At 45.9% G+C, this 25,136-nt stretch overlaps 1 protein-coding gene across 1 annotated transcript in view; it reads left to right on the plus strand.

Moving 5' to 3' along the window:
• CYP39A1 (cytochrome P450 family 39 subfamily A member 1) overlaps nucleotides 1-25,136 on the plus strand; it is a 74,350-nt gene that overhangs the window by 48,534 nt on the left and 680 nt on the right. Inside the window, exon 11 of the mRNA XM_075554083.1 lies at nucleotides 17,743-17,830. Coding sequence (XP_075410198.1) covers nucleotides 17,743-17,830 — 88 coding nt within the window. The remainder of the gene's footprint in view (nucleotides 1-17,742; nucleotides 17,831-25,136) is intronic.

Consider the following 25,136-nt stretch of genomic DNA (forward strand, 5'->3'; position numbering starts at 1 on the left):
ATTGGTACTATATGCAATAAACTCGTACGCCAGGAATGGACAAATCCTTTAAAACTTTTATGAGGACGACTTGAAAAAGTTCATGGAAAAATGGAATTAAAAGATAATGGAATCTTTCCACCAAGATTTTGATGTCTCTGAAATACCTGAAAATTTGTAGTCTCTTGATTTAGAAGCCAGTGGTCCTCAGTGTTTGAAAGTTATGAAGCTTCACATTTACAATGATGACTCATTGGAGTATCCATTTTCTCTCTCCCTTGTTTTATAGAAAAATGCTGTTAGTAACTTTCACTTCTTCCCCTGGGTTGGTCCTAGCCTAAGCCAACCATAAGAATCCTACCCTTCTGTTTAGTAATTTATTCCAGAAACCTGTGACCGAACCAATTGGTACCTAGTGTTTTCCTGGAGGCAGTGAGTTCTTTTTGGAGTGGGCAATTGTCCTAAACTGGCCGGTCAGAGTGAAGGGGGAGGCTTTTATGCAATGGTTAGGAGATGGGCCCCGTGCATCCTCTCCTAGTTGTAAAGTGAAAGCATGTCGTCCCAGCTGTCAATAGTGGTGAGGCCCAGAGGAGCAAGCCATAGGGAGGAGAGACTGTGGGCCACAGAGCAAAGGGATGGGGGAAATGGGTCTATGTAATGTCATTGAGACACTGAATTTATTAGTGCTGAGGAGCTCTCTACTTCCTGCTATATTAGATAAGAAAGTTCCTGCTCCCCCTCCTCCTCCTATTTCAGTTGTTTGGGGCTGGGAATCCCATTATTTAATTCTACCTAACTCCATGCTCCTCCCTCCTCCCCCCCAAAAAATGACCATCAAAATTGTACCTTGTAATTGAGTTTCAGACTCTAGGAACATAGCATAACTAGCAGTAACAACAAAATTTACCCTGTCTCTAAAGTACTTTTACTTTAAAGGAAACTAAATCAGAGAAACCGTACTTAAAATAGTTCTAAAAATAACAGAAAATGTTATTTTCAAATAACAACTAAAGTGCTATCATTGCAAGTGAGCTCAGAGTGCTTTAAATAACAGACTGAAAGGTTTAAATAACAGTGTGCACATTGGGCCAGTGGTCCAGGGTTCGGCGTTGAGCTGCTAACCACAAGGTTGGCAGTTCAAACCTACTAGCCACTCCAGGGGAGAAAGAGGAGGCTGTCTGTGCCTGTAAGAATTTACAGTCTTGCAAAACTCTGTACATTTCTATAAACCAATTGTGTAATGTTGCTGTATGTCAGGAATCGACTTGATGACAGCGGGCTGGGCCATTGTTTCTGAGAGGGGTTGTGAGTTTCATTGTAAAGAATGCAATAGTGGGGAACCACTTCCAAGGCCAATCTCTCTTGAAAGCTGTGTAGCCACTTTAGAAGCAAGGATGGTGAGACTTTATCTCACATACTTTAGAAGCAAGGATGCACTTTAGAAGCAAGGATGGTGAGACTTTATCTCACATACTTCGGACATGCTTTTGGAAGAGCCCAGGCCTTGGAGAGGACGTCATGCTTGGTGAAGCGGAGAGTCAATGGAAAAGAGGAAGACCCCAATGAGATGCATGGGCGGAGTGACTGCAACAGTGGCTCACACATAGCAACCCTGTGAGGAGAGTCCAGACCAGGCAGCTTCCTTCTGTTGTAGCCGCGGTCGCTATGAGATGAAACTGTCTCCTTGGTACCTCACTCGTGGTATTTCAACTCAATAAACACTGTCTTCTTTATACAGAGACCGAGTAGTTTAAAAATTCACTGAGCTCTGTGTGCTTCGGATATGAGTGAGACATGTTCTCAACCCTCAAAAGATGACATCTTAGCGAGGCCAAGGAGGACATAAGGACAAAGCCATCTTCAAGAGAGAGGGTACACCTAGTCACGATGATCTTCAAAGATTTCCTGGGGCAAGTGGCTGTGCGAACTGGATGATTTTCCCAGATTGAAACAACTGGCAGCAGGAGCAGAGTCGTTAACTACAGGGATAAGTGGTTATGATTTAATATCACAGGGACCAGATTCAAGTAGAGGAGCGGTAGGGAATAAAACTGAAAACACACATTGTCCATCTTGCTAAGGCCCCATCATGTCTGCTTTAGGAGTTTCTGCTCAGCTCTTGAGGCACTAAAGGAAGAATTTGGGCAGAGGATTCTAAATGAAGAATTTGGGCAGAGGAATCAGTGGTGGATAGAATGCATTAGAGTAGGACATGGCATTAATTAGGTGATCTTTATAATATTCCTTTGTGAGATACAAGGAATTGTAGACCCTACCAGATTTGGAAAACGAAGTAGGGTGGGGTGGGGTGGTGGGAGAGATCAATGAACGAGAAGGGTTTGTGCTATATTGATGACACTGAGTTTGGTTCGGTTAATAGAAAATGTGTTTTCTTTTCTTTCTTTCTTTTTCCTTTTAAAAACCTCTAGGAGTCCTGGTAGCACTATGGGTGAAAGCATCGGGCTACACGCTTAAAGGATGAGGTTCAAGCCCACCAGCTCTCTGTCGGGAGAAGCTGAGGCTGGCTGTTCCTACAAAGATTTGTAATCTTAGAAACCTCGAGGAGCAAAGTTAATCTGATAGGGTCACTATGAGTCAGAATCAACTCCATGGCAGTGAGTTTGGGATTGTAGCATTGAATCTCAGGGGCTGGAAGAGATGTGGAAATAGGGAAATGAGGCACATGAGCTAGATTGGCAGCAAGATACTATGTTTTCCTTGGATGTGTGGCAAAATATATATCACAGAACCATAGAAGAGGCTTTGAAAATTCTTGATAAAAATGAAGAATAAGATGGTAGATTTTCCCACAAGTTTTGAAGCCTCTAGTATATCATGAATAAGTATGAAAAGAAAAATATATCTCATTAAGTGTAATTTTCTACTAAGTTTCTGTTTTTAAAATTTCTTAGTTGTGATATCCTCTTATGATATATAATGGCCAACCCATAAAACATTTTTGTTTTTTCCAGATGCAAAGAGAAACAATCACGAATGATTTCTTTTAGACAATATATATCAAGATAACTCTCCCAATAGAAATTTAATTGCAACCATCCTTAGTATAATCCCCATAAAATTGCACCGATTCTAAATTTGTATTCCAGGCGCCAAGTTATTTCCTCATGTACCAAATATTCAGTGAGTCAGAGACCGTTGTCTGTAATGCCCCTCACAATCAAAGTGTGGCATGGACACGTATTCCTGTGCTTCTGCAGCTGTCTCTCCTGCCGTCCAGGCCACCGAGGCCACAGCAGACTCTCTCTCACAAAAGAACACCGAAAGCTTCGCAGAGTTTAGTAAGCAATGTCTTGGCATTGTCACCAGCTGCCAACCCAAGATCACAATGGAAGCGCTATTTGGTTCTTGTTCTTAAGCGTAGGGGAAGTTAGGAAATAGTCTTAGCAAAGCGGCCCCTAGCTAAACTCTCTCCTGCGGAAAGCAACCTCCTGAGTATACACGGAGAGGAAGATTTCACCAGGAATTCTGTAGCTGAAGAAGACTGGTGGCTTTATGGGAAAACAGGAGACAGCAGTCAGACCCTCCCAACTTCTTCCGGAAAGGGAGATGCTCCCTGACTGGAAAGTCTCTCTTAAATGATGAGGTTCAGGTGGAGGATAAGCCGGGGGGGGGGGGGGTGTTCCTGTATAAACCTCCCAGGGCTGGACTTTCCTTGGTTCCCATCCCTGTGAGAGGATATTTGGTAGGCTGTGTCATTATGCACATTGACTTGGGTTAAATTCCACTGTGCACCAATATCCCTGACACCTGGCAAGGCTCACACTCTTGGAAAGGCCCACTTGGCTGAGAAGAAGGAGCAATAAGAATAAAGTTGCAGGACTTGAGACACTGAGTGGATTCCTGGGCAATAGGAATTGTGATCTCTGCTTATATTTTCATTGATTTGGTCTTCCATCGAATCCAAGGTAGCGCTAGGCCTCTAAGTAAGGGGCTTGTCTTAAAGAAGTACGGAGATTTTTATTTTCATATCTTACACCATCCTCTGTCGCCCTTCACCCACTTTTCTGTTGTTCGAACCCCTGGGAGGGGGTTATATGTTGATCCTTGTGATCCATTCCCCTTTCTCCTCCCGACTTCCCTTAATCCTCAGGTATCTCTGTTGTCATTGTTGGCCCTGTGGGGGTTATCTATCCTGGATAACTTATCAAGGGTTCATGTGGGAAGACGGGCTGGGGAGGAAGGGGAAAAACTGAGGAGCTGATATCAAGGGCTCAAGTAGAAAGAAAATGCTTGGAAAATTATGATGGCAGCTTACGTACAAATGTGCTTGACACAGTGGATGAATTATGGACTGAGATATGAGATATAAGAGCCCTCAATAGTATTTAATTGAATATAAAAAAACTATGGAGAATCACATGGCTTTGGAAGAACAAATTTAAAGCATAGGTTTAGGTGATAGAAACTAAGCTTGTCCTTGTGTTTATTTTTTATTATACTTCCTAACTAATATCTAGTATTGACTTGACCGTTCTTTCAGGCAATCAAAGGCCCCTTGGGAAACCAACTGGAGGAACATCTTCCTTCAAAGAGTCTATATTCTGACTCGGGTCACTTTTTAAAACACGGGGAGATTCATAGAGCCATAACACTTCCGCCTCTCTTATAATGCAGTTGGGGCGATGAGACAAAGCAACAGCGAGGAGGGCGGTGGGGATGCTACCTAACAGTCTAAGATGGGAAATGCCATGCAAATACTATATGTGGTAAGTCTTATAGGCATTTGGAAGAAGTGGAGATATAAAAGCCTGTGTACTAAATGAAAATATAATCAATGAACAACATAGAAGAAAACTTAATTAAAGGAGAAATGCAGAGCTGGTTGACAAGAAAACAAACACAATTTTTTTTTCTTTTAAAAATCATTTTATTGCGGCTCAAACTACTCTTATCACAATCCATCCATCAATCCATTATCTCAAACACATTTGTACATAGGCTGCCATCATCATTCTCAAAACATTCTTTCTACTTGAGCCCTTGGTATCAGCTCCTCATTTTTCCCCTCCCTCCCCGCCTTCCCTCCTTTGATAACTTATAAATTATTATTTTGTCATATCTTAAACTGTCCAACGTCTCCCTTCACCCACTTTTCTGTTGTCTGTTCCCCAGGGAGAGGGTTATATGTAGATCTTTGTGATCGGTTTGCCCTTACTACCAGCCTTCCCCTTACCCTCTTGGTATCGCTACTCTCATTATTGGTCCTGAGGGGTTTATATGTCCTGGATTCCCTGTGTTCCCAGTTCTTATCTTTACCAGTGTACATCCTCTGGGCTAGCCAGATTTTTAAGGTAGAATTGAGGTTGTGATAGTGGGGGTGGAGGGGGGAAGCATTAAAGAACTAGAGGAAAGGTGTATGTTTTATCATTATACTGCACCTTGACTGGCTAGTCTCCTCCCCGAGACCCTTCTGTAAGGGTATGTCCAATTGCCTACTCCACACTCACCCTCATTCACAATGATATGATTTTTTGTTCTTTGATGCCTGATATCTGATCCCATTGACACCTCATTATCACACAGGCTAGTGTGCTTCTTCCATGTGGACTTTGTTGCTTCTGAGCTAAATGGCCACTTGTTTATCTTCAAGCCTTTAAGAGCCCAGATGCTGTATCTTTTGATAGCTGGGCACCGTCAATTTCTTTACCACATTTGCTTATACTCCTGCATTGTCTTCAGCAATCTTGTCAGGGAGGTACACATCATGGAATGCCAGTTTAATAGAACAAAGCATTCCTGCATTGAGGGAGTACTTGAATAGAGGCCCAATGTCCATCTACTACCTTAATATTAAATCTATAAATATATGCACATAGATCCATTTCCCCATCATCATATATTAATATATTTACATATGTACATGCCTGTATTTAGACCTCTATAAATGCTGTTTGTCTCCTAGTTATTTCCTATATTTACTTTTACTTTCCTCTTGTCCCACTATTATGCTCAGCCTTCATTTGGGTTTCAGTAATTCCTCTCAGTTACATTGCCCTTGAGCAAGCCCTACCAGGCTTAGGCAGGTAGTTTATTGTGCCAATCTGGCCAATAAACACATGTGGGGTTAATTTAAGGGTGCAGGGGTAAATGGCTCGGTGAGCTTCACCTTTCAAGTTCTCTGGTCTCTTGCTTTCTGATGGTCGCACCAGGGTGCAGCTGCCTTAGCAGTTCCCTGCTTCAGCTTGCAAGGTTTACTTCCTGCAAGACATCCCCAAGGAGAAGACACATGGACCTACCCCCATGCAGCCTTGGGTGCTGGAGCAGCCATGTGGAGACCCCTGCCAGCACTGAGATGTTTACACATTCACTGACGTGGCTTTCCTCCTGCAGTTGGCATCATTGCGTCTGTTTTGTGAGATGGAGGAGGACTTTGTGGATTGGTGTCGCACATATGGGTTAATGTTGGACTTGTGGGCTTGGGCAGCACTGGGTTGGGGTGTTTTCTTGATGTGCACTTACCCTTTATGTAAAACTCTCTCTTATACATGAGTTTCTGTGGATTTGTTTCTCTAAAGTACCAAGACCAACACACAAGCCTCCTACATCCTCCTCACCATAGATTTTGGATCACTTGTTGTTTCCTTGTCCCTGGGTTTCTTAACACTCACTTCCTTTCCCCCACCTCCCCCTCTCCCATGCCGCCACCCCACCCCCCACACCCTGCAAGCAACTGTGGTCCTGTTGTTTTCTCCTCTAGATTGTTTATCTAGATAGACCTGCAGAGATAATAATGTGCACAAAAAACAAGACAGAGCAAAACAAAGAATCAAAAGGAAACAAAACAACAACAACAAAAAAACCAATGACAAAAAAAGGAAAAGCCTAAAGACACACTTTAAAAACTAAAAGAAATAGTTCAAGGTCTGTTTGCTGACCTTCAGGAGGGTTTTCCAGTGGAGTCTGATGGGGTGCCACATCCTGGACTTCCTTGCTCTGCTCCCCTTGCTGTTCCACACCTTTAGTGTTTTGCCTCGGTGTTGTGGGGTCAGATCAGGTGCAATTCCCACACTGTCTCCAGTGTTGTCCCCTGTAGGCTATGGGTCAGTGAGAGATGCCGAACAGACACAATTTTTCCTCGTTTATATTGTTTATATTTTTATTTCTCTCATACAACATTGGATCACCACCTCTATTAGGCTGTGTTCTCTAGGCACACAAAACCAGTAACACTTTTATTTATTCACTTAATTTACATAGATAAATAAAAATTGTATGTCAACAAAATGGCTCACACAGTTGTAGATGTGGGTAAGTCCAGTCAGTTTTCAAGTCTGTGGGTCAGGTGTTAAGCTAGAGGCTTCCCTTGAGTGGTGTAGCTTTGGGATCTGATAAGTCTGCGATCTGATAAATCCAGCATCAGCAGGAGCATCACAGGCTCCAAAGGCAGAACAATCCAAATGAGAATCCACATTTAGGTATAAACAAGGCCAGCAGGTCAGATGGCAGGCTGCCGATCGCTCCAGGGGTCAGCAGGTAGTATAGCAGGCCATTGGCTCAAGTCCAAAACTAGAGGTCAACAGGTCAGATCCAGAATCCAGACCCAACAAAAGCTAGGGGACTTCCCCACAGTCTCCTCTTATATAGTATTGAGGTTACACCAGGAGGAAACTTACCTTTAAATTGTACGGAGGCCATGACCTGAAAAAGGGGTTTCACTCCACCCTAATCTTACCATCAACCAATTGGCTGTTCACAGTAGTTTCTATTATGGAGTTGATTACACTGTGTTACCTAACATTTCTGGGGACTGCTAGGCCTCCCCAGACACGCCAGTAAGAATCCTCACCCAGTGAACTTGACATAAAATTTATCACCAAACTCAACCAAACTCTCTGTCATCAAGTTAGTTCCAGCTCATCTTGACCTTCACTGGACAGAGTAGAAATGTCCTCTGGTGAATTTCCTAGACTATAAATCTTTAGGGACGTAGAAAGCCTCATCTTTCTCCCTTGGAGCTGTTGGTAGTTTCAAACTGCTGGCTTTGTGGCTAACAGTCTCACACGTCACCCACTACGCTAGCAGTTAGCAAACATTTGTTGAGATGCCAGAGTTCACACAAGAGCCTGCATTGAGGTAGCAGTCTTCAGTAAAGTCAAAAGCTGAAATTCCCATTTCTTTGGGAGCCCCATGTACAAACCTAGTTTTCTGTTTCATATCATGATTTTGTTTCCTCATTGCTTAAATTTTGCTGGGACCTTAAGAAGTCTTCTTCCAAAGACACTCTCCAGGTACTTTGGAACCCACACTGAGGGGAGCAGAGTGTTTATAATGTACCTGTACATTAGGGATAGCAAGGCCATTGTCATTTGGGATTTGTGGAACTCTGAGCACAGTTGTGCCCGTGCATCTCCTTGAGAGGTAAGGCGATTGCAGTCGTTGGTATCCGCACAGTTCATCCGGAAAAGGCCGGTGCGCAGTCTCACTGCGTCTGAGAGGCGTGCCGAGCCACTTTTCTCTCACTGATACGTAGAAAATGGCCTCCGTGGAGGGAACATAATCCAATCCCTGTGGACTTCATGAGAAGGTGAAATCCAATTCCTTTCAGAGTCATCTGTTACCCAAAGGAAGGCTGTCCCTCCGTTCCTTGTTGGCTGGCATCGGATGAACTCTATTTCTCTCTAGAATGGCCTCTTCACATTTGCCCCACGTGGGGCGCATGGCCTGGAGGGCATGGGCATGAGGGTGTGAGGGGTGGCGGTGGTTCCTTCCAAGACCGAGCCAACCTGCCTGGATCCTTGGTTCATTTTTCAGCGGTGCTTCTCTGGGCTTTCTCCTTTCCTGAAGAGCTGCCACGCCTCCGAGGACCTGAGAGGCCATTGGCAATAGTGCAGCCATCGCCTCCCCGGGCCATTTCATTGTGACACTTGGCCACGAGGCGCAGATTTAAGTCTGTCAGGAACAGAGGAAGTGATTCCAGAGTGATTGAAAATACTTAGGGCAAAGTGAGCAAAACCATATAAGCGAGGCCTTTTGTTTTATTTACAAAATAGACCCCCACCCCTCGATGGCAGAGAGAACACCTGGGTAGGATGCTCTGCGTGCAGAGAGGAAGAAAGCAAGCTTTGAGCTGGGTGTTCCCCCACCTTCACCCCCTTTTGGATGGATCCCCCTCCCCTCATCAAACTGGATGGCTTCTTTCCGGAAGGGAGGGGCCTCAGTTGTTGACCTTGTGGGGGTGGCTTTCAGTTGATGAATTCCTGCTCACGTGGTGGCACAGACTAGAACAGCTCTCAGGTGATTTCAAGGCTGTGGCTCTGTGAGAGCAGATGCCAGACTGGTCTTCGGAGGCATCTCCGGGTGGATTTGAACCTCCAGCCTTTGGGGCTCCAGTTGCCCCCAGTTCCTAGGAGGAGAGGACTAGGATCAAAGCTGGATGCTATCCCAATAGTGTCCTTTGGTTGTTACCTGCCCATTACCCAATCTCCACTTCTCCTTTTATTAAAAGCCCTATTTTCCACCTGGGGGCCCAGGTCATGTGCTGACTCCACCCACTGTCCAATCAGCACGCTTTGCCCCTGCCCCCACCCGCCTTTCCCACAGGGATTGGTTTGGGTGTATCCACGTTTCCAGCAGGCCAATTAAAACCTGAGACTTCTGGGTCAAAAATAAACCTTTTCCTCCCCGGGTGTGAACGTGAGGGTCTGGCCCCAGAAACCGTTAGCAGCTATTTTGAGATTATCAGACAGACAGTGTTAGGATAATGCTGCTCTCGCACAGAGCCGCATCCTTGCACCGATTCAGGGTCCTTTGGCTAGGCATGCAGTGCCCCCCCTTCACCCCAGAAACCAGTTCTTCCGCGGAGGATTTCTGCCCCTAGCAACCAAGCGCACTGAATGGGATATAACGTCCTGAGAAGCCAAAGATTGCCTTAGAGAATTAGAGCAGTCCATGCAATGCTGTGGTAAGCTTGCAAGAGCTGTAAGGAGGCTGAGGTTTGTTTCCTGAGGATAGAACACAAAACCAAAAAAAAAAAAAAAAAGGAAGGCGTGTCTTACATTTTATTTCTGGAAGCTGTGGAATTTCAAGTGGACCACAAGTTCATTTCTTTTTGAGACACACTTAATTCGAATGAAGTCGGTACTATTTCCTCAGCCTCTTTCCTGAATGAGATGTTCTAAGAGGTGACCAGATTTCCACCTCATTGACTTCGGGACTTTGCTTTTATGAGCTGTCGCTGTAGGAACACCAGGTAGAAGTTCTCAGAAAAACAAGGACCGCAGCAAGTCCACGCCCACCAGAAGTCAGATGGAGTCCTCCCCATGATCACCAGCAGTGGCTCAGATCACGAAAGGCTGAGCTTCTGAGCCAGTGGTCTGGAAGCCCCACCTGACCTCCAGCTGCAGGAGGGAGTAGGAGAATCCCCCTCTACATCTGCCCGAGGATGATCGTAATGAGACAGGTCACGCTTGCCTCCACCCTCCATCTTTCTGTACCCTATTCTGACACCACCGGGTCCTTCCCAGGACATCAAACTACCTCTCTGAAACCAAGCCTTCTTCTCTGCTGGGTTTGATCAATCGTTGCAATGGCCGCTCAGGACTCGCAGACACCGACTCACGATTATGGCCGGGATGGGTGCGTCTAGTAAGGTTCACCAGTCAACATCAGAAATCATTGAGGATGGTTCTCTCTGACCCTCTGCCTCTCAGCCACACGGCGCCTTGTTCTCTGCACGGCTGGGCAAGTGTTGCGGTCGGTCTCCTTAAGTGAGGCGAAGTGACCACAGGACATCCCACTCTGCAAGCCAGACTCTGGCCAGAGGGAGTCACCTTGGCTCATGCAGTCAGCCCACTGCTATTTCATGGTTTTGGCACTATGACCTCTGATGTCCCCATTGCCTCTGACATTTCTGGAAGGGATCTTGCACACACTCAGATAATTGTGCTTCTTAAAAAAAAGTTTTATTGGCAGAATAGTTGTGCAGTCAACACAATCAATTCCAAACGTTTTCTTCTCATACTCGTTGTTAGCTCCCCATTCCCCCAAACCTTTGCTGCCACCCCCCTGGGTAGCTGTCAATCTAGTTACTGTCCCTATAGATTGACCTGTAGAAATCCTGTCACTATCAATTTACCTATAGAAATCATATCTTGGATTTCACATACAGAAAGCCATACAAAACACAGACACGAAGCAAACAAACCAATAACAATGATTAGACACAACAGAGAAAAACTTCATAAAGAAAGCAGAGAATCTGCCATAGCCGACTTTGCAGTGCTTTTTGTCTGCTAGCAAGGCTGTTCCCATCCCGGACTGTGGTCGGATGGAAGGCTCTGGAGGCTTAGTCCGTGTGGGGACCTTGGGAATGGATTTTGGGCGTCCACTGTCATCCAATGCCTTCTGCAAACTGGGTGCTCAGAATTTAAGCTCTCATACCTTTCCCTGCTTTGGATCTCGATTTTATTGTTTATAACCTTTGCATCACATAGGCTGTCATTCTTCATCCATGTAGGCTTAGTTGACATTTGTGTCAATTCCATGTCACTTAGAGAGCTGCTTGTTTTAAGACAAGCCTTTAAGACCCCAGATGCTGTTCTAGCTGATAGCCAGGCACCATCCATCTGCTTTCTTCATCATCCTTTGTGATAGGATCCACATCTTCAGTAATCTCTTCATGAGGGCAAGTATTGAGTAGGGCCTGTCAGAAGAATTCATTGTTCTTAGATTGGGGCCAGACTTAAATGTACGGCTCTTCTTTCTTGGTGGTGGTGGGATTCCTCTGATGCTGCTTCTGAGTTGGCTCGCTTTATACTGAGTAGAATGGAAAACGGACTAACCCCTGAGTTAGGGTCCTGCATACCTTGTCTGCAGGCTCCTCCCAAGTCCCTGGGTGGGAGGTACAAAGACTTTGGGTAGAAACGCTTTTCCAAGTAGCTTCACATCTTGACACGTTCATCCACATCTTGACACGTTCATCCACATCTTGACACGTTCATCCACATCTTGACACGTTCATCCACATCTTGACACGTTCATCCACATCTTGACACGTTCATCCACATCTTGACACGTTCATCCACATCTTGACACGTTCATCCACATCTTGACACGTTCATCCACATCTTGACACGTTCATCCACATCTTGACACGTTCATCCACATCTTGACACGTTCATCCACATCTTGACACGTTCATCCACATCTTGACACGTTCATCCACATCTTGACACGTTCATCCACATCTTGACACGTTCATCCACATCTTGACACGTTCATCCACATCTTGACACGTTCATCCACATCTTGACACCTTCATCCACATCTTGACACCTTCATCCACATCTTGACACGTTCATCCACATCGTGACACGTTCATCCACATCGTGACACGTTCATCCACATCTTGACACGTTCATCCACATCTTGACACGTTCATCCACATCTTGACACGTTCATCCACATCTTGACACGTTCATCCACATCTTGACACATTCATCCACATCTTGACACGTTCATCCACATCTTGACACGTTCATCACTCTTCTTTACCTTTCCAGCTGCCTTTTCACTCTCTCTTCTCCTTTCAAAATAGTTACCATTCTCTTCCTCTTTTTTTTAAGTGTTTTCTTTTGTCCTTTCTCTTCCTACTTAAAACCCATTGCAGCCAAGCCACACTCAGGAGACCCTGTAGGACAGAGGACAACAGGTTCCACAGCCTGTCATCCGCACAGAAGTGGACTGCCATCTCTTCTCCCACAGAGTGGCCGGTGAATGCAAACCGCCGCCACTTCAGTTAGCGACTGAGCGAGCCCTGTCCCCCTGCGCCTCCAAGGCTTCCTGCCTTGTTGGACTTACCTGTAGCTAATTCTTCTCGCCCCCATTTCCTTTACAGGCTCGCTCGCCTCGCTCCCCATTATTCTTCATAGAAAGTTTGGTACCCCAGCCAGTCTTTCAGGAGTAACTGAGAGAGTCTTTTGTCATTTTAATATTGTATTATAAAATTAAAAAGAGTGGTTAAACTAGATTTTCTAAGACATACGTACACACACATTTTCTTTCTGTTTTTCAAGGGTGGTCCCCCAATCCCAGCAGGAATATTGTACGGATCACTTGTAAGAAATGCCCATTCCTGGGCCCTGCTCCAGACATATTGAATCAGAACTTCGAGGGAGGGCCCAGAAAGTGTGTTTTCATAAGCCCTCCCAGGATTCTGATGCACACGAACGTCTGGGAACCACTGGCCCAGATTATTCTGCCTCCCGCCACCAAATGGATTTGATTTTCCACACACTCTCCGAGGGCCCCGGGGCTGTGGGAAAAGTGACTTCCCCTTTAACTTGAATAGCCATGTTCCAGTGCACGGTGCTTGTGAAACTATGCGCTCTCCTGCCATCTCTGACTTCCAGGGCAAGACCATTCTATTTTCATAAGCTGCACTTGGGAGCAACTGGGACGATACTTCAGGGCTTTGCTTTTGGCAACAGTGGCCATTTCCCAGCCCCTGCTGGCCTTGCTCACAATGACTTCTAGTAGGTTTTTTAAAAAAAGAAAAAAGGCTACAGATGATCCCTTTCAAAATGAGGGAGGGGCTCTGTCTCAAAACCAAGGTCGAAACGAAGATCATCATTTTGTCTCTTAGGAATAGCTCAGGAACCACTTTGTCTTGTAGACAAATCACTGCTCTGCTAGACGCCTGGGCTTTGGGGGGTTATCTTTTATTCATCTCTCTCTCTGGTCTTCCATGATCCTCCCAGAGGCCTATAAATAACCCAAGTAGTACATAATCGGCTACTAACTCTAAGGCTGGTGAGTCAAACCCACCCATCATGCAGTGGGAGAACGTCCTGAGGATGTGGCTCCATAAAGGAGATGGCTGCAGTCGGGAGACCGTCTATGGAGCAGTTCTACTCTGTAACACGTGGGGTCGCCCTGAGTCAAAATCCACCGGGCACCTCCCGACCTAGGGCTTCATCCTGTCAGCACCAGGAAAATGTTAGTTTCCTAGCCTGCTCGATGGGTGTATTGTCACTCCTTCTGATCCATTTTACTCTTGGATACTCCAATCAAACTCGCTGCCATTGAGTTGATTGACTCACAGCAACCTTCTAGGACAGAGTAGACGTGCTCCCTGAGGGATCACAAGGCTAGGAGTCTTTCCAGAAGGAGACAGCCTTCTGCAGAGGGGCTGCCGGGTTCCAGCTGCCGACCTTGTGCTTAGCAGCCTGACATGTCATCCACTAGGCCACCACGAACTCCATTTCATTCGCTAGATGCAGATAATGTAACGGTGAGGATGACCGCTGTGTATCACTCTGCTATCAAGACGTGGCAGTCACTGCCTGCAGGCCAAGTTCATTATCCTCATTAGCCTGGAAAGCCCAGCTCTCCATGATCGACACTAGGTGTATCTTCCTAAACAATGGCGAGTAATCTCCTCAGAGGGACTTCTTGCCGTCCTCTGTCTGCGAAGTGTCCTTTGCTGATACCACTTGCTGCTTCTGGAATGCCCTCGTTCCAATTTATTTAAAACCTGGGCTGTCAGCAAGCTCCAGCTCAGGGATGACCTCGTCTGGAGGCCTCAGTGCTCTCTCCACAGCCCCCGACCCTTGGTTTCCATCTCTATCCCACACCCACCCCTTGTCCGTGTCTCCCTGTACATCACAGCAAGAGGAGGGAAGGGTCTTTGGCTTGGAGCACCTGTGGGTTTCCCAGTGCCTTAAGGTACTCTGTTCTCTGAGCAAGGATCCACAAATGGAGAAAGTAGACAAGTACCAAGTACTTAAGGCCTTTCGAGCCTGTTTATATTTTAATGAGTTTTATTTGTAGATGTGTAATGTTGTTCCTGTAAGTGTAAAAAATAAATCTGTTATAAATAATATGCCTCATTATTTTCACTGTTTTGGCAGTAGAGGAATTAAGAAAACATTCCTACCGCAAACACAGCTAGGTTTGCTTCTACAGGGCTTTGGTGAAAATGCAGACTGACAAAGCTGATTGTCATCAACACAAAAGCTTTGAATGGCACAGGTGTGCGTTCTACATGGATTCCCAGATCTGCCTCTTATCTTCCAGCCCCTCCACTGCCTCCTCAGGGTGGTGCGTTATCATTGATTTCCAGCGTCCAGGCCTTCAGTCTCTTCTCCATCCACTCTGCTGCTGGAGTGCACTCCCTAAAACAAGCTCATTGCCCTTTCCCGGGTGGGGCTCCATTTCTGCTCCTCTGGCCTGGGGTTCCCTCCCTCTCTAATTTGATGGCTCCACATGCTCATTTCGGCCAGAGGAACTACCAAACAGAGTCATCATAGCTGACAACCATTTCTCTTGTGGAAAAGGATGTGTGTCTCCCCTCTGTCCTGAGGGGCTTTGTCCAGGGCACAGTACATTATTCTTATTGGGTGCCACCGAGTTGGCTCAGAACCGTTGTGACCCTAGGCACACCAGAAGGAAGCCCTCCCCATCCTGTGCCATCCTCCCAATCCTTGCTGTGCTTGAGTTCAGTGTTGCAGCCACAGTGGCGATCCGCCTTGTTGCGGGCCTTCCTCTGCTTTACCAAACATGGTGTCCTTCTCCAGGGACCCATCTCTCCTGACAGCAAGTCCAAAACATGTTAGAGGAGCAGCCTCTCCATCCTTGCTTCCAAGGAGCACTCCAGGCATATTCCTTCTAAGCCAGTGGTTCGCCACCTTCCCAAGGCCACGGCCCTTTCGCACAGGTCCTCATGTGTTGGTGACCCCCCAACCATAACATTATGTTCGTTGCTACTTCATCACTGTCATTTTGCTACTGTGATGAATCAGATGACCCTCTGAAAGGGTCCTTCAATCTCCAAAGGGGTCGCAACCCACAGGTTGAGAACTGCTGTTCTAAGACGTAGCATCTTGCTTCCAAGCTTAACGCATTACTGAGGCCTAACCAAGGTGATGTGAGTAAATGAGTAGGTGTCTGAAGGATATGTCTTCCGGGAAGCAGATTCAACTCCCTGTGATTTCTATACGCTTCTTCTTCTCTGGCACTTTGCACCTGTCTCAACCAAGGTCTTTGTCTTGCTCTAGTGTGGCCAGCTGTTTGTGCATCTGTCCTGCTGTATAGATGATACACTTCAGAGACGGCGCAGGCCCTATCTTACTCATCTTCATGATCTTAATTTTTTCCTTTATTTTTTGGCTGACTGAATAAATGAATGAATATGGTTGAGCTGGTAAAGTGACAACGTGTGTACATTCCCACTGGCGTTCTGGAGCCATCCTGGCTGTATTTTATTTCAGATGAGATCTGGAGCCCTGGGGGTATTGTTATAAGGCCCATGGGCACCACAGTGAATCTTCATAAATTCTTGTCTTTTGAACAAGTCTTGCCTCCTTATAAATGCTAACGGTGATCTATTCCAAGAGACTCAATGTCTAGGACATAGGGCAGATCCAATCTTTATTGAAAGGAGGCACTGTCACTTCAGGATTGGGCTGCTCACCACAAGGTGAGTACTTCACCAGCCACTCCATGGGAGAAAGATGAAGCTGTCTGCTACCACACACATTTGCTATCTTGAAAACCCTGAATAGCATCACTGGGAGTTGGAGCTGATTCTATGGCGGCGGATGGGCTTAAATAATCCTTACAGATGCAGGCTGAATTGAACAGTCTAAGAAAAGGCAACGCTAGTACTGGTCAAAATTCCTCACGAACAAGTCTTTTCCAAATTCTGCTTTGAAACTTTTCCTCCTGGCCATGATGAAGTAACAGGATTCAACCCTTCTATCAAAAAAAAAAAATAATAACGTGGATGAATCAAAATAAGCAGCTCAGGACAAAGTGCCCCAAGTGAAAAAAAAAAAAAAAAAGGAGCCTACGGTTGTCCCAGCTGGTTGCCTGTGGCCCTGGTGGATGAAGCGCTGGCCTGCTAAGCAAGAACATGATGGTTCAAACCCACGAGCTGTTCCTGAGGGCAAAGATGAGGCTGTCTGGTGCTGCTGTAAAGATGTACAGTCTCAGAAACCCTACAGAAAGGGCTCACTGTGACTCCGTGGCAGTGGGTCTGGTTTAGGTGATTGCCGATGGCCATTCCCAGGACACAGAGCAGGGAGGGGAAAGGCCCACCGCTGAACAAAGTATCTCTACATAAAGAAGACAGAACCTGACAGGCAATTATCGACACCCCTCCCCCCCTCCAACCCCCCCTCATCCCCCAATAAAGTACCCACATGTGGTTAATGCAACTGAAGAACTGAAGTTACTTTGTTTAATTTTAGTTTACTCCCTTTAAATCGCCACATGTAGCAAATGCTACTAGATTGGAAAGCACAGGTCTAAACATTGCAGAGAGCCCTGGGAGTCACATTTACCGAGAGATTCCACTGGCTAGGCATTTTACAAACACTATTGAGCATTTCAATCATCCCAAGTATCCATGGGCTATTGTTGTTAGGTAGCTTGGAGTCAATTTTCAATATATAAACAGAGTAGAAGGCCCATATGGTTATGTAACAGAGTAGAAGGCCCATATGGCTTGGAGGCTGTACTCATTACAGGGTGGTTTGACACATCTCGCTGCCACAGAGCAGCTGGCTGGGTTTGAACCATCAACTTTTGGATTAGCACACAGCAGCTTAACCCCTCTGCCACCAGGGCCCCTTGGCTATGTGGCAAGTGGTGTTATAAAAGAAGAAATTCTTACTTTCCTAGGAAAGATTTATATAATAAAGAAAAACAATTGCAGTGAGAGATGTGCTTTCTAGTTATTTTCTGTTACTAGATAACTCATGCATCTTTTGCAGCCAACTAACCTTTATATTTTTCTTCCAGGTGGCTTGCTCTGTTAGAGATTCAAATATGCATTATTTTAATATTTTATAAATATGACTGTCATCTTCTGGATCCATTACCAAAGCAGGTAAGTGTTTTCACCCATTCGGCTGTCCCGGTGGTGTTTGTATTTGCTATGTATTCTAAAGTATTGGTTCAAATGATTAGAGTTGAATTGACTGATCCACACATAGACCTGATCTTAATAGGTGCCTTAGATTGAACCTGAGAAGATCCTGGCTCCTCTCAGTTCTAGTCCAGGATTCCCCAAAGTGAGTGATACAGCCCCTTGTGGGGTGCTGGAATAATCAGTGGGGGTGGGACTACAAAAGCAGATACCTATACCTTATCCTGAACTATAGTCCAAAAGTTTTTAATTGCCAGGGGGCTCTGAGTAAAAAGGGGCTGGCAGGTCACATCAGTTTAGGAATCTATGTTCCAATCGATGTGCTTCATTTGCCACAGATGACCAGAAGAGCCAGGGCAGTGTAGTGGTTCAGCATCGGACTGTTAACCTAGGGATTGGTGGTTTGACCCCACCGCTGTTCTGTGGAGAAAGATATGGTGGTCTGCTAACCCCTGGAAACCCTCTGCAGCTGTTCTTTCATATCTAACAGCATTACTCCGCATCAGAACTGGCTTGATGGCAGTGGGTTCACCACACTTTTAGGATGCCCCTCAGTGAAGTTACCAGTTTGATAGCTTTCCTTGGATAAATAGACCTGGACTTGATGCCAAGCCTGCTTCCCCAGAAAGGCACATCTGTAGGTCTGACAGTGAGCCAGGAGTGTGGGAAGCCCTTAGCCTCTTCGTGAGGCCTAGGCATGGACAAAATCTAACAGGCAAAATGGTGGACAAAAACGGGCAGGTCGCGCATGCCCCTGGGCTAGTCTGAGCATTTAACTCTACTGTGTCTCTTGACCTCTGTCCTCCTAGACAGCCGTTATTGTGGATGGTGTCCTCTGGTTGACTGGGACTCAGAGCAAGCCTAGGTGACAGAGTAGCACGGTCCTTTAGGGTTCTCGAGACGATACTCATCACAGCAACACACCACAAGGTCTCTCTCCCAAGGAGCCACTGGGTAGTTTCAAACCACCAACCTTTCCATTGGGAACCGAGCACTTGGGACACGTGCCAGCAGGGCCCCTTTCTCCTAAACTAGCAGCTCTCAACCTGGAGCAAGCATCCAAATCAGCCAGGGGCTGGCTAGATCCCAGAATGCCGGGCCCACCCCAGAGTCATAGATCAGTTAAATCTGAGGCCTGGCTCACATTTGGCCTTTCTAACAAGCTGCCTTTCTAACAAGTTCCAAACCACAAGGGCAGCAGTTTGAAACCAGGCTTCCTCCATGGGAGGAAGATGAGGCTGTCTGCTCCCATAAAGATTGACCCTCTTTTGAACCCTGCAGAGGGTCTCTGTGAGTTGGAAAGATGCGATGGCAGTGGGCTTGGGTTGGTTTACTATGGTCCAGGTGTTGCTGATGCTATGGGTCTAGGGATTACACGGCTCTGGGTAAAAGGTGCTTTTAAACTAAGGCTTCGAACCAGTTCATTCCCATTTGGTCCCCTGCTCAGAATATGACTCTTCGCCCCAGATGGACTAAATCGGAATCTGCATTTTCTTCCTTGTCCTCAAGGGATCATTTCAGCACACAATCACCCAGGGACCGTGTTAAAACGTCTGCTTTAACTGTAGCTTCTGCTTCTGACTATCTGGGGTGGAAAGGCTAAGTCTCAGCAAGAGGTAGCCGTGGAATGAGCAGGTTGGGCGGCCTGATTTAGACTGAGGCTGGAGCTCCGCAATTCCGTGTTGCCGAGTCAGGCCTACTCACCCAGCATGCTGTGCTTTGATTGACTGTTGATATTGTGAGGCTAATGTGTGGAGGGATAAACAAGACTTTCAGGGGGCTTTTCCATAGGACGCACATAAGAGCAAAAGTAAAAGAGAAAAATATCCTCTCGCAAGTAGGCACACTTCAGCACTTCCCCTGGATGATCTGCACGTGTATGTGGAGAACGAGTGAGTATCAGGGATGAGGAGTTCTCATGATTCTTCAGTAAAAGAGCAGTCAGTTCTCGTGGTAAAGGTTTTCCACTGAGTAGTTTTGTTGGCAAAATGGAGGTGACGGCAAGCCTTTCAGACACAGACAGCGCATCGCTCGTTCCTGCTCTGCACTCAGCCCCGACCCACCGCCCTCCAACCAGAAGGCACAGAAATGCCTTGTCAGATAGAAAAGATGGCGTCTACGAACACCTTCTGACACCTAACCTTGGCGACCAGTTGTTTCGACCCGTTTCTGTGTAGGCAAGTTTTATCCCAATCATTTCTTTTTAGCTAAGAAGCTTATAACAAACCCAAACCGAGGGAGGGAGAAGAAAAATGAGGACCTGATGCCAGGGGCTTAAGTGGAGAGCAAATGTTTTGAGAATAACGAGGACAATGAATGTACAAATGTGCTTTACACAATTGATGTATGTATGGATTGTGATAAGAGTTGTATGAGCCCCTAATAAAATGATTAAAAAAATGAATCCACTATCTTCCAATTGGTTTCAACTCATAGGAACCCTGTAGATAGTTTCAAAGACTGTGAATCTTCATGGGAGTAGTAGTCAGCAGCCAGCTTTCTCCTTCGGAGCAGCCAATGGGTTAATTTCTTAGCCTCTTTTATGTACAGGGTATTCCTGATACCCCCATGAATTCTTGTGAAAGATCACTTACTATCTCTGTTTGTGAAAAGCACAAGTCCTGGTGAATTCTCGCAGCCCACGATTACATTTCACAGTTTACAATGCTTGTGCTGTAGGACCCGAGTTTGACTGGAATTATTTAATTACCAGACTTGTTTCAATAAGTTGTACAATGTGGCGACCAACAAATGCAGGGACTGACCTCCCAATAGCCAGGTTCTCTGAGGACACAGGTGGGGATGTATTGCCAGAGTGCTCTGTGGACACTCTGCAGTCAAGATCAGACCTTGGATGTCATTGCAGCAAGCTTCTAAGGGAAGGTTCATCCTTGCTCAGGAAGAGTGCCCAAGCAGGGATGGGACTTTACCACACGAGCGGAAACAGTCGGAAGAGAAGCATCTGACAAGCAGAGACGTGGACAGAAAAGGGGAGTTTTTTCAGGGAATAGAGGCAGGAGGACATGATGTTTATTCATGCAAAAAGGTAGCATTGAGTGCATGTGGCTGGGGATAGGGTTGTCAGTCAACAGGTGGTCAACATGAGAACCCGTGACAAAGACTTCTGGGTGGGATGGTGCACTCTGCTGGTGCATTCTTTGTTCTTAGAGTCAACTCAAGGTCACAGGTGTCTGGTCTGTTCTTGCTTCTGTGTCCACTGTGAGCCGGCCAGATGCTGAGAGCTGAAGAGCTAGGATGTAGACGTAAGAAAGCACAGTATTCTTTTTTTATTGGTATTTAATATATATACTTTTTATTTTGCTGAATGTGCTTTCATGTTAGTCTTTTTTAAGACAAAATTTCATTTATTTGTCATTAGAAATAAATATTTCACAATATAGAATTATATGTTTTTAATTGTTTTATTAGGGGCTCATACAACTCTTATCACAATTCATACATACATCAATTATGTAAATCACATTTGTATATTCATTGCCCTCATCATTCTCAAAACATTTTCTCCCCACTTAAGCCCCTGGCATCAGGTCCTCATTTTTCCCTTCCCTCCCCGCTCCTCCAACCCTCATGAACCTTTGATAATTTATAAATTATTGTTTTGTCATATCTTGCCCTGTCCGATGTCTCCCTTCACCGACTTTTCTGGTGTCTGTCCTCCAGGGAGGAGGTCACATGTAGATCCTTGTAATCGGTTCCCCCTTTCCAACCCACCCTCCCTCTACACTCATAGTATGGTCACTCACACCAATGGTCCTGAAGGGATCATCTGCCCTGGATTCCCTGTGTTTCCAGTTCCTATCTGTACCAGTGTACATCCTCTGGTCTAACCAGACTTGCAAGGGAGATTTCGGATCATGATAGTGGGGCGGGGTGGGGGGGCGGGACGGAGGAAGCATTTAGGAACTAGAGGAAAGTTGTATTTTTCATCGTTGTTATATCACACCCTGACTGGCTTGTCTCTTCCCCACTACCCCTCTGCCAGGGGATATCCAGTGGGCTTTGGGTCTCCACTCCTCACCACCCCCCCCTCATTCAATATGGTAAAATTTTTTGTTCTGATGATGCCTGATCCCTGATCCCTTTGACACCTCGTGATCACACAGGCTAGTGTGCTTCTCCCATGTGGACTTTGTTGCTTCTGAGCTAGATGACTGCTTGTTTACCTTCAAGTCTTTAAGACCCCAGACCCTATATCTTTTGATAGCCAGGCCCCATCAGCTTTCTTCACCACGTTTGCTTATGTACCCGCTTGGTCTTTAGTGGTTGTGTTGGGAAGGTGAGCATCATAGAATTCCAATTTAATAGAATAAAGTATTCTTGCATTGAGGGAGTACTTGAGTGGAGGCCCCATGTCCTTCTGCTACCTTAATACTAAACCTATAATTATATGCACATAGATCTATTTTCCCATCCTCATAAATAAATATATTTGCATATGTACATGTCTTTATCTAGACCTCTATAAATGCCCTTTTGCTTCCCAGCTCTTTCCTCTATTTCCCTTGACTTTCCTCCAGTCCCACTATCATGCTCAGTCTCCACCAGGGTTTCAGCAATTCCTCCTGGTTACATTACCCTTGAGCATGCCCTACCAGGCCTCCCACACCCTCCTCACCACCAATTTTGATCACTTGTTGTTCCCTTGTCCCTGGGTTTGTTAACACCACTACCTTTACTCCCACTTCCCCCTCTCCCATGTGCCCCCAGAACTGTTGGTTCCATTGTTTTCTCCTCTAGATTGTTCATCCAGCCTCTCTTATTTAGACAGACCTGCAGATAGAATAACATGCACAAAAACAAGACAGAACAAAACCAAGCAAAAATATACAACAAAACAATGACAAAAAAACAACAACACAACACAACAAGAAAGAAAAGCTTGTAGTTAGTTCAAGGATCGTTTGTTGGCCTTTAGGAAAAACACAGTTTTCTTGCCATGAGGATGACATCGAAGATGACAGGCTAATATAATACATGTACCACAAGATTGAAGTTAACTGGATGTGGGTTTGGTAAGTCCCATAAATACGGACCTAGAAAAAGACCTCAAAATCATCCCAACTTAGAAGGAGGCAGGAAGAATGCAGCCTCTTTCCAAACCTGTCTCATGCCAAGGCAATGCCCCGACAATCGTAGGAAAACCAAATGCTAGAATGTACAAATTTAATTGTTCAATGGTCAGCTGTTTCCTGAAGGAGACCTGGTGTCCGAGTGGTTAGAGGTTGGGTTGCTAACTGCAAGGTCAGCAGTTTGAAATCAGCAGCTACTTTTTTTTTTTTTTGGTGAGAGAGTGAGTGAGAGAGTGAGTCAGTGAGTGAGTGAGAGAGAGAGTGAGTGAGTGACTGAGTGAGTGAGGTGAGTGAGTGAGTGAAACAGTGAGTGAGAGAGTGAGTGAGTGACTGAGTGAGAGAGTGAGGTGAGTGAGTGACTGAGTGAGAGAGTGAGTGAGACAGTGAGTGAGTGAGTGACTGAGTGAGTGAGTGACTGAGTGACCAGCAGCTACTTTGAAGGAGAAAGCTGAGGCTGTCCACTTCTTGTAGAGACTTCCAGTCTCAGAAACTCATGGGGGCAGTTCCACCCTGCCCTGTGCAGTTGTTATGCGTCAGCACCGACTCAATGGCATTGTTTTTTGGTTGTTGTTGGTTTTTTTTTTTAAGTGTTTCATCACTTGTTTCAAATAGTCTTCAGAAATTCCTAAAGCTTCTTGGATTAATTAAATTTCAAGTCTCTCCCACTCGGAATCAAATGAAACCTAACAACAAGGAGTCACTGCAAGCCCTGGAGGGGCCGTGACTGGGCAGCAGGCGCTGAGGCGGGTAGTGGGGCTGCTCCCTCAGGGCATTCATAGGAGACTACTCCACGGCACTTGCACAAGCAAGCCTATTTGTGTTTTGTTCTCCCTCTTTGAGGGATCATAGATTCTGAGGAAAATTCATGTATACAAAATCATGGGCGCAATTTCAGGGGTCTGTGGGAAGCTTGCAATTCATTCTATTAACTCTCAGAGAACCTCCTGGCTACCGAGCCCTTCCTGCCTTACTTAAATTGGATCCTCCTCATCCCCCCTCACCCTCCCCCCTCACTACCTGTGTCTCCTCCAACCCCCAAGGTTGACAGGATAAAGTCCTGTTTGCTTTACGTGTCAGCATCTCTCTGAGTCAGAATCGACTCAGTGGCAGGTGGCAGAGAGGGATAAATCTCCATCACAGGAGCCCAGGTGGGGCTGTGGTTAAATACTAGGCTGCAGACTGAAAGGTCAGTGATTCCACCCACTGGTTCTGAGGGAGAAAGATGAGGCAGTCAGCTTCCTTAAAGATTATAGCCTTCAAGTTACCCAGAGGGCCACTCTACTCTGTCCTATCCTTCTCCGTCTCCTCCTCACTGCCCTCAAGTCACTTCAGACTCAATAGTGACCCGATCAGGCCTGGGTAGAACTGACCCTATGGGTTTCAGAGATTGTAAATATTTACAGGAGTAGAAAGCCTCGTCTTTCTCAGAGCAGAGCGGCTGGTGGTTCCGAACTTCTGACCTTTCCGTTAGCAACGCATAACCACTACTCTGACTCCCCTGTCCTTACAAGGTCCCTAAAAATAAAAAATTATGAACAGCACAAAACTACAAGCCTCAGCAATTTCTTTGTGTTGTTTGCAAAAGCCTGACTTCCTTCTCTGCTTTCCTTGCTACCTCGCCCCCCACATTTACCCCCTGCTGAGAGCCGCAGACTCATTCCAACTGCCCACTTGGGCTTCTGGGGCCTCACTCTTTCAGAGACTAGATTGCTGGGCTTTTCTCCCTAGGAGCAACTGACCTTTTGTTAGCAAACAAGAGTTCAAACCTTGGGGTGCCAAGGCTCCTTTGTTGGTCTCCAAGGAGAAATAAAGCAGAAAAATATTCAGAACCCACAAGATCTTTTAGAAAATTGTGGCCATAAATATGCTACAAATAGAGGTCCACACTACCACTCCTATGTTATTGCTTAGACAATTAAAACATTGGAGGTCTCGACTGCACTGAGTGGTTGAAAATGGAGAGTCACAGCTTTTGAGGCAGGAAGTCCAAAGTGCCCCCGTGGGTGCCCTCTTTTGCCCTCAGAAGACGAAGAAGGGCCTGGCAGGCCCGTTCCTCCGGGTCTAGGGACCTGCGAAGAGCCTGCTGTTAGGATGAGGGATTCTCTTCTCTCCTTGCTCCTTAAATGAAAAGCTGACGCTCAGGTTCGGCATTGCCAACCTCACCGAAGCCAGCAGCT

Source organism: Tenrec ecaudatus, chromosome 7 (assembly GCF_050624435.1).
Source record: "Tenrec ecaudatus isolate mTenEca1 chromosome 7, mTenEca1.hap1, whole genome shotgun sequence".
Taxonomy (NCBI): domain Eukaryota; kingdom Metazoa; phylum Chordata; class Mammalia; order Afrosoricida; family Tenrecidae; genus Tenrec; species Tenrec ecaudatus.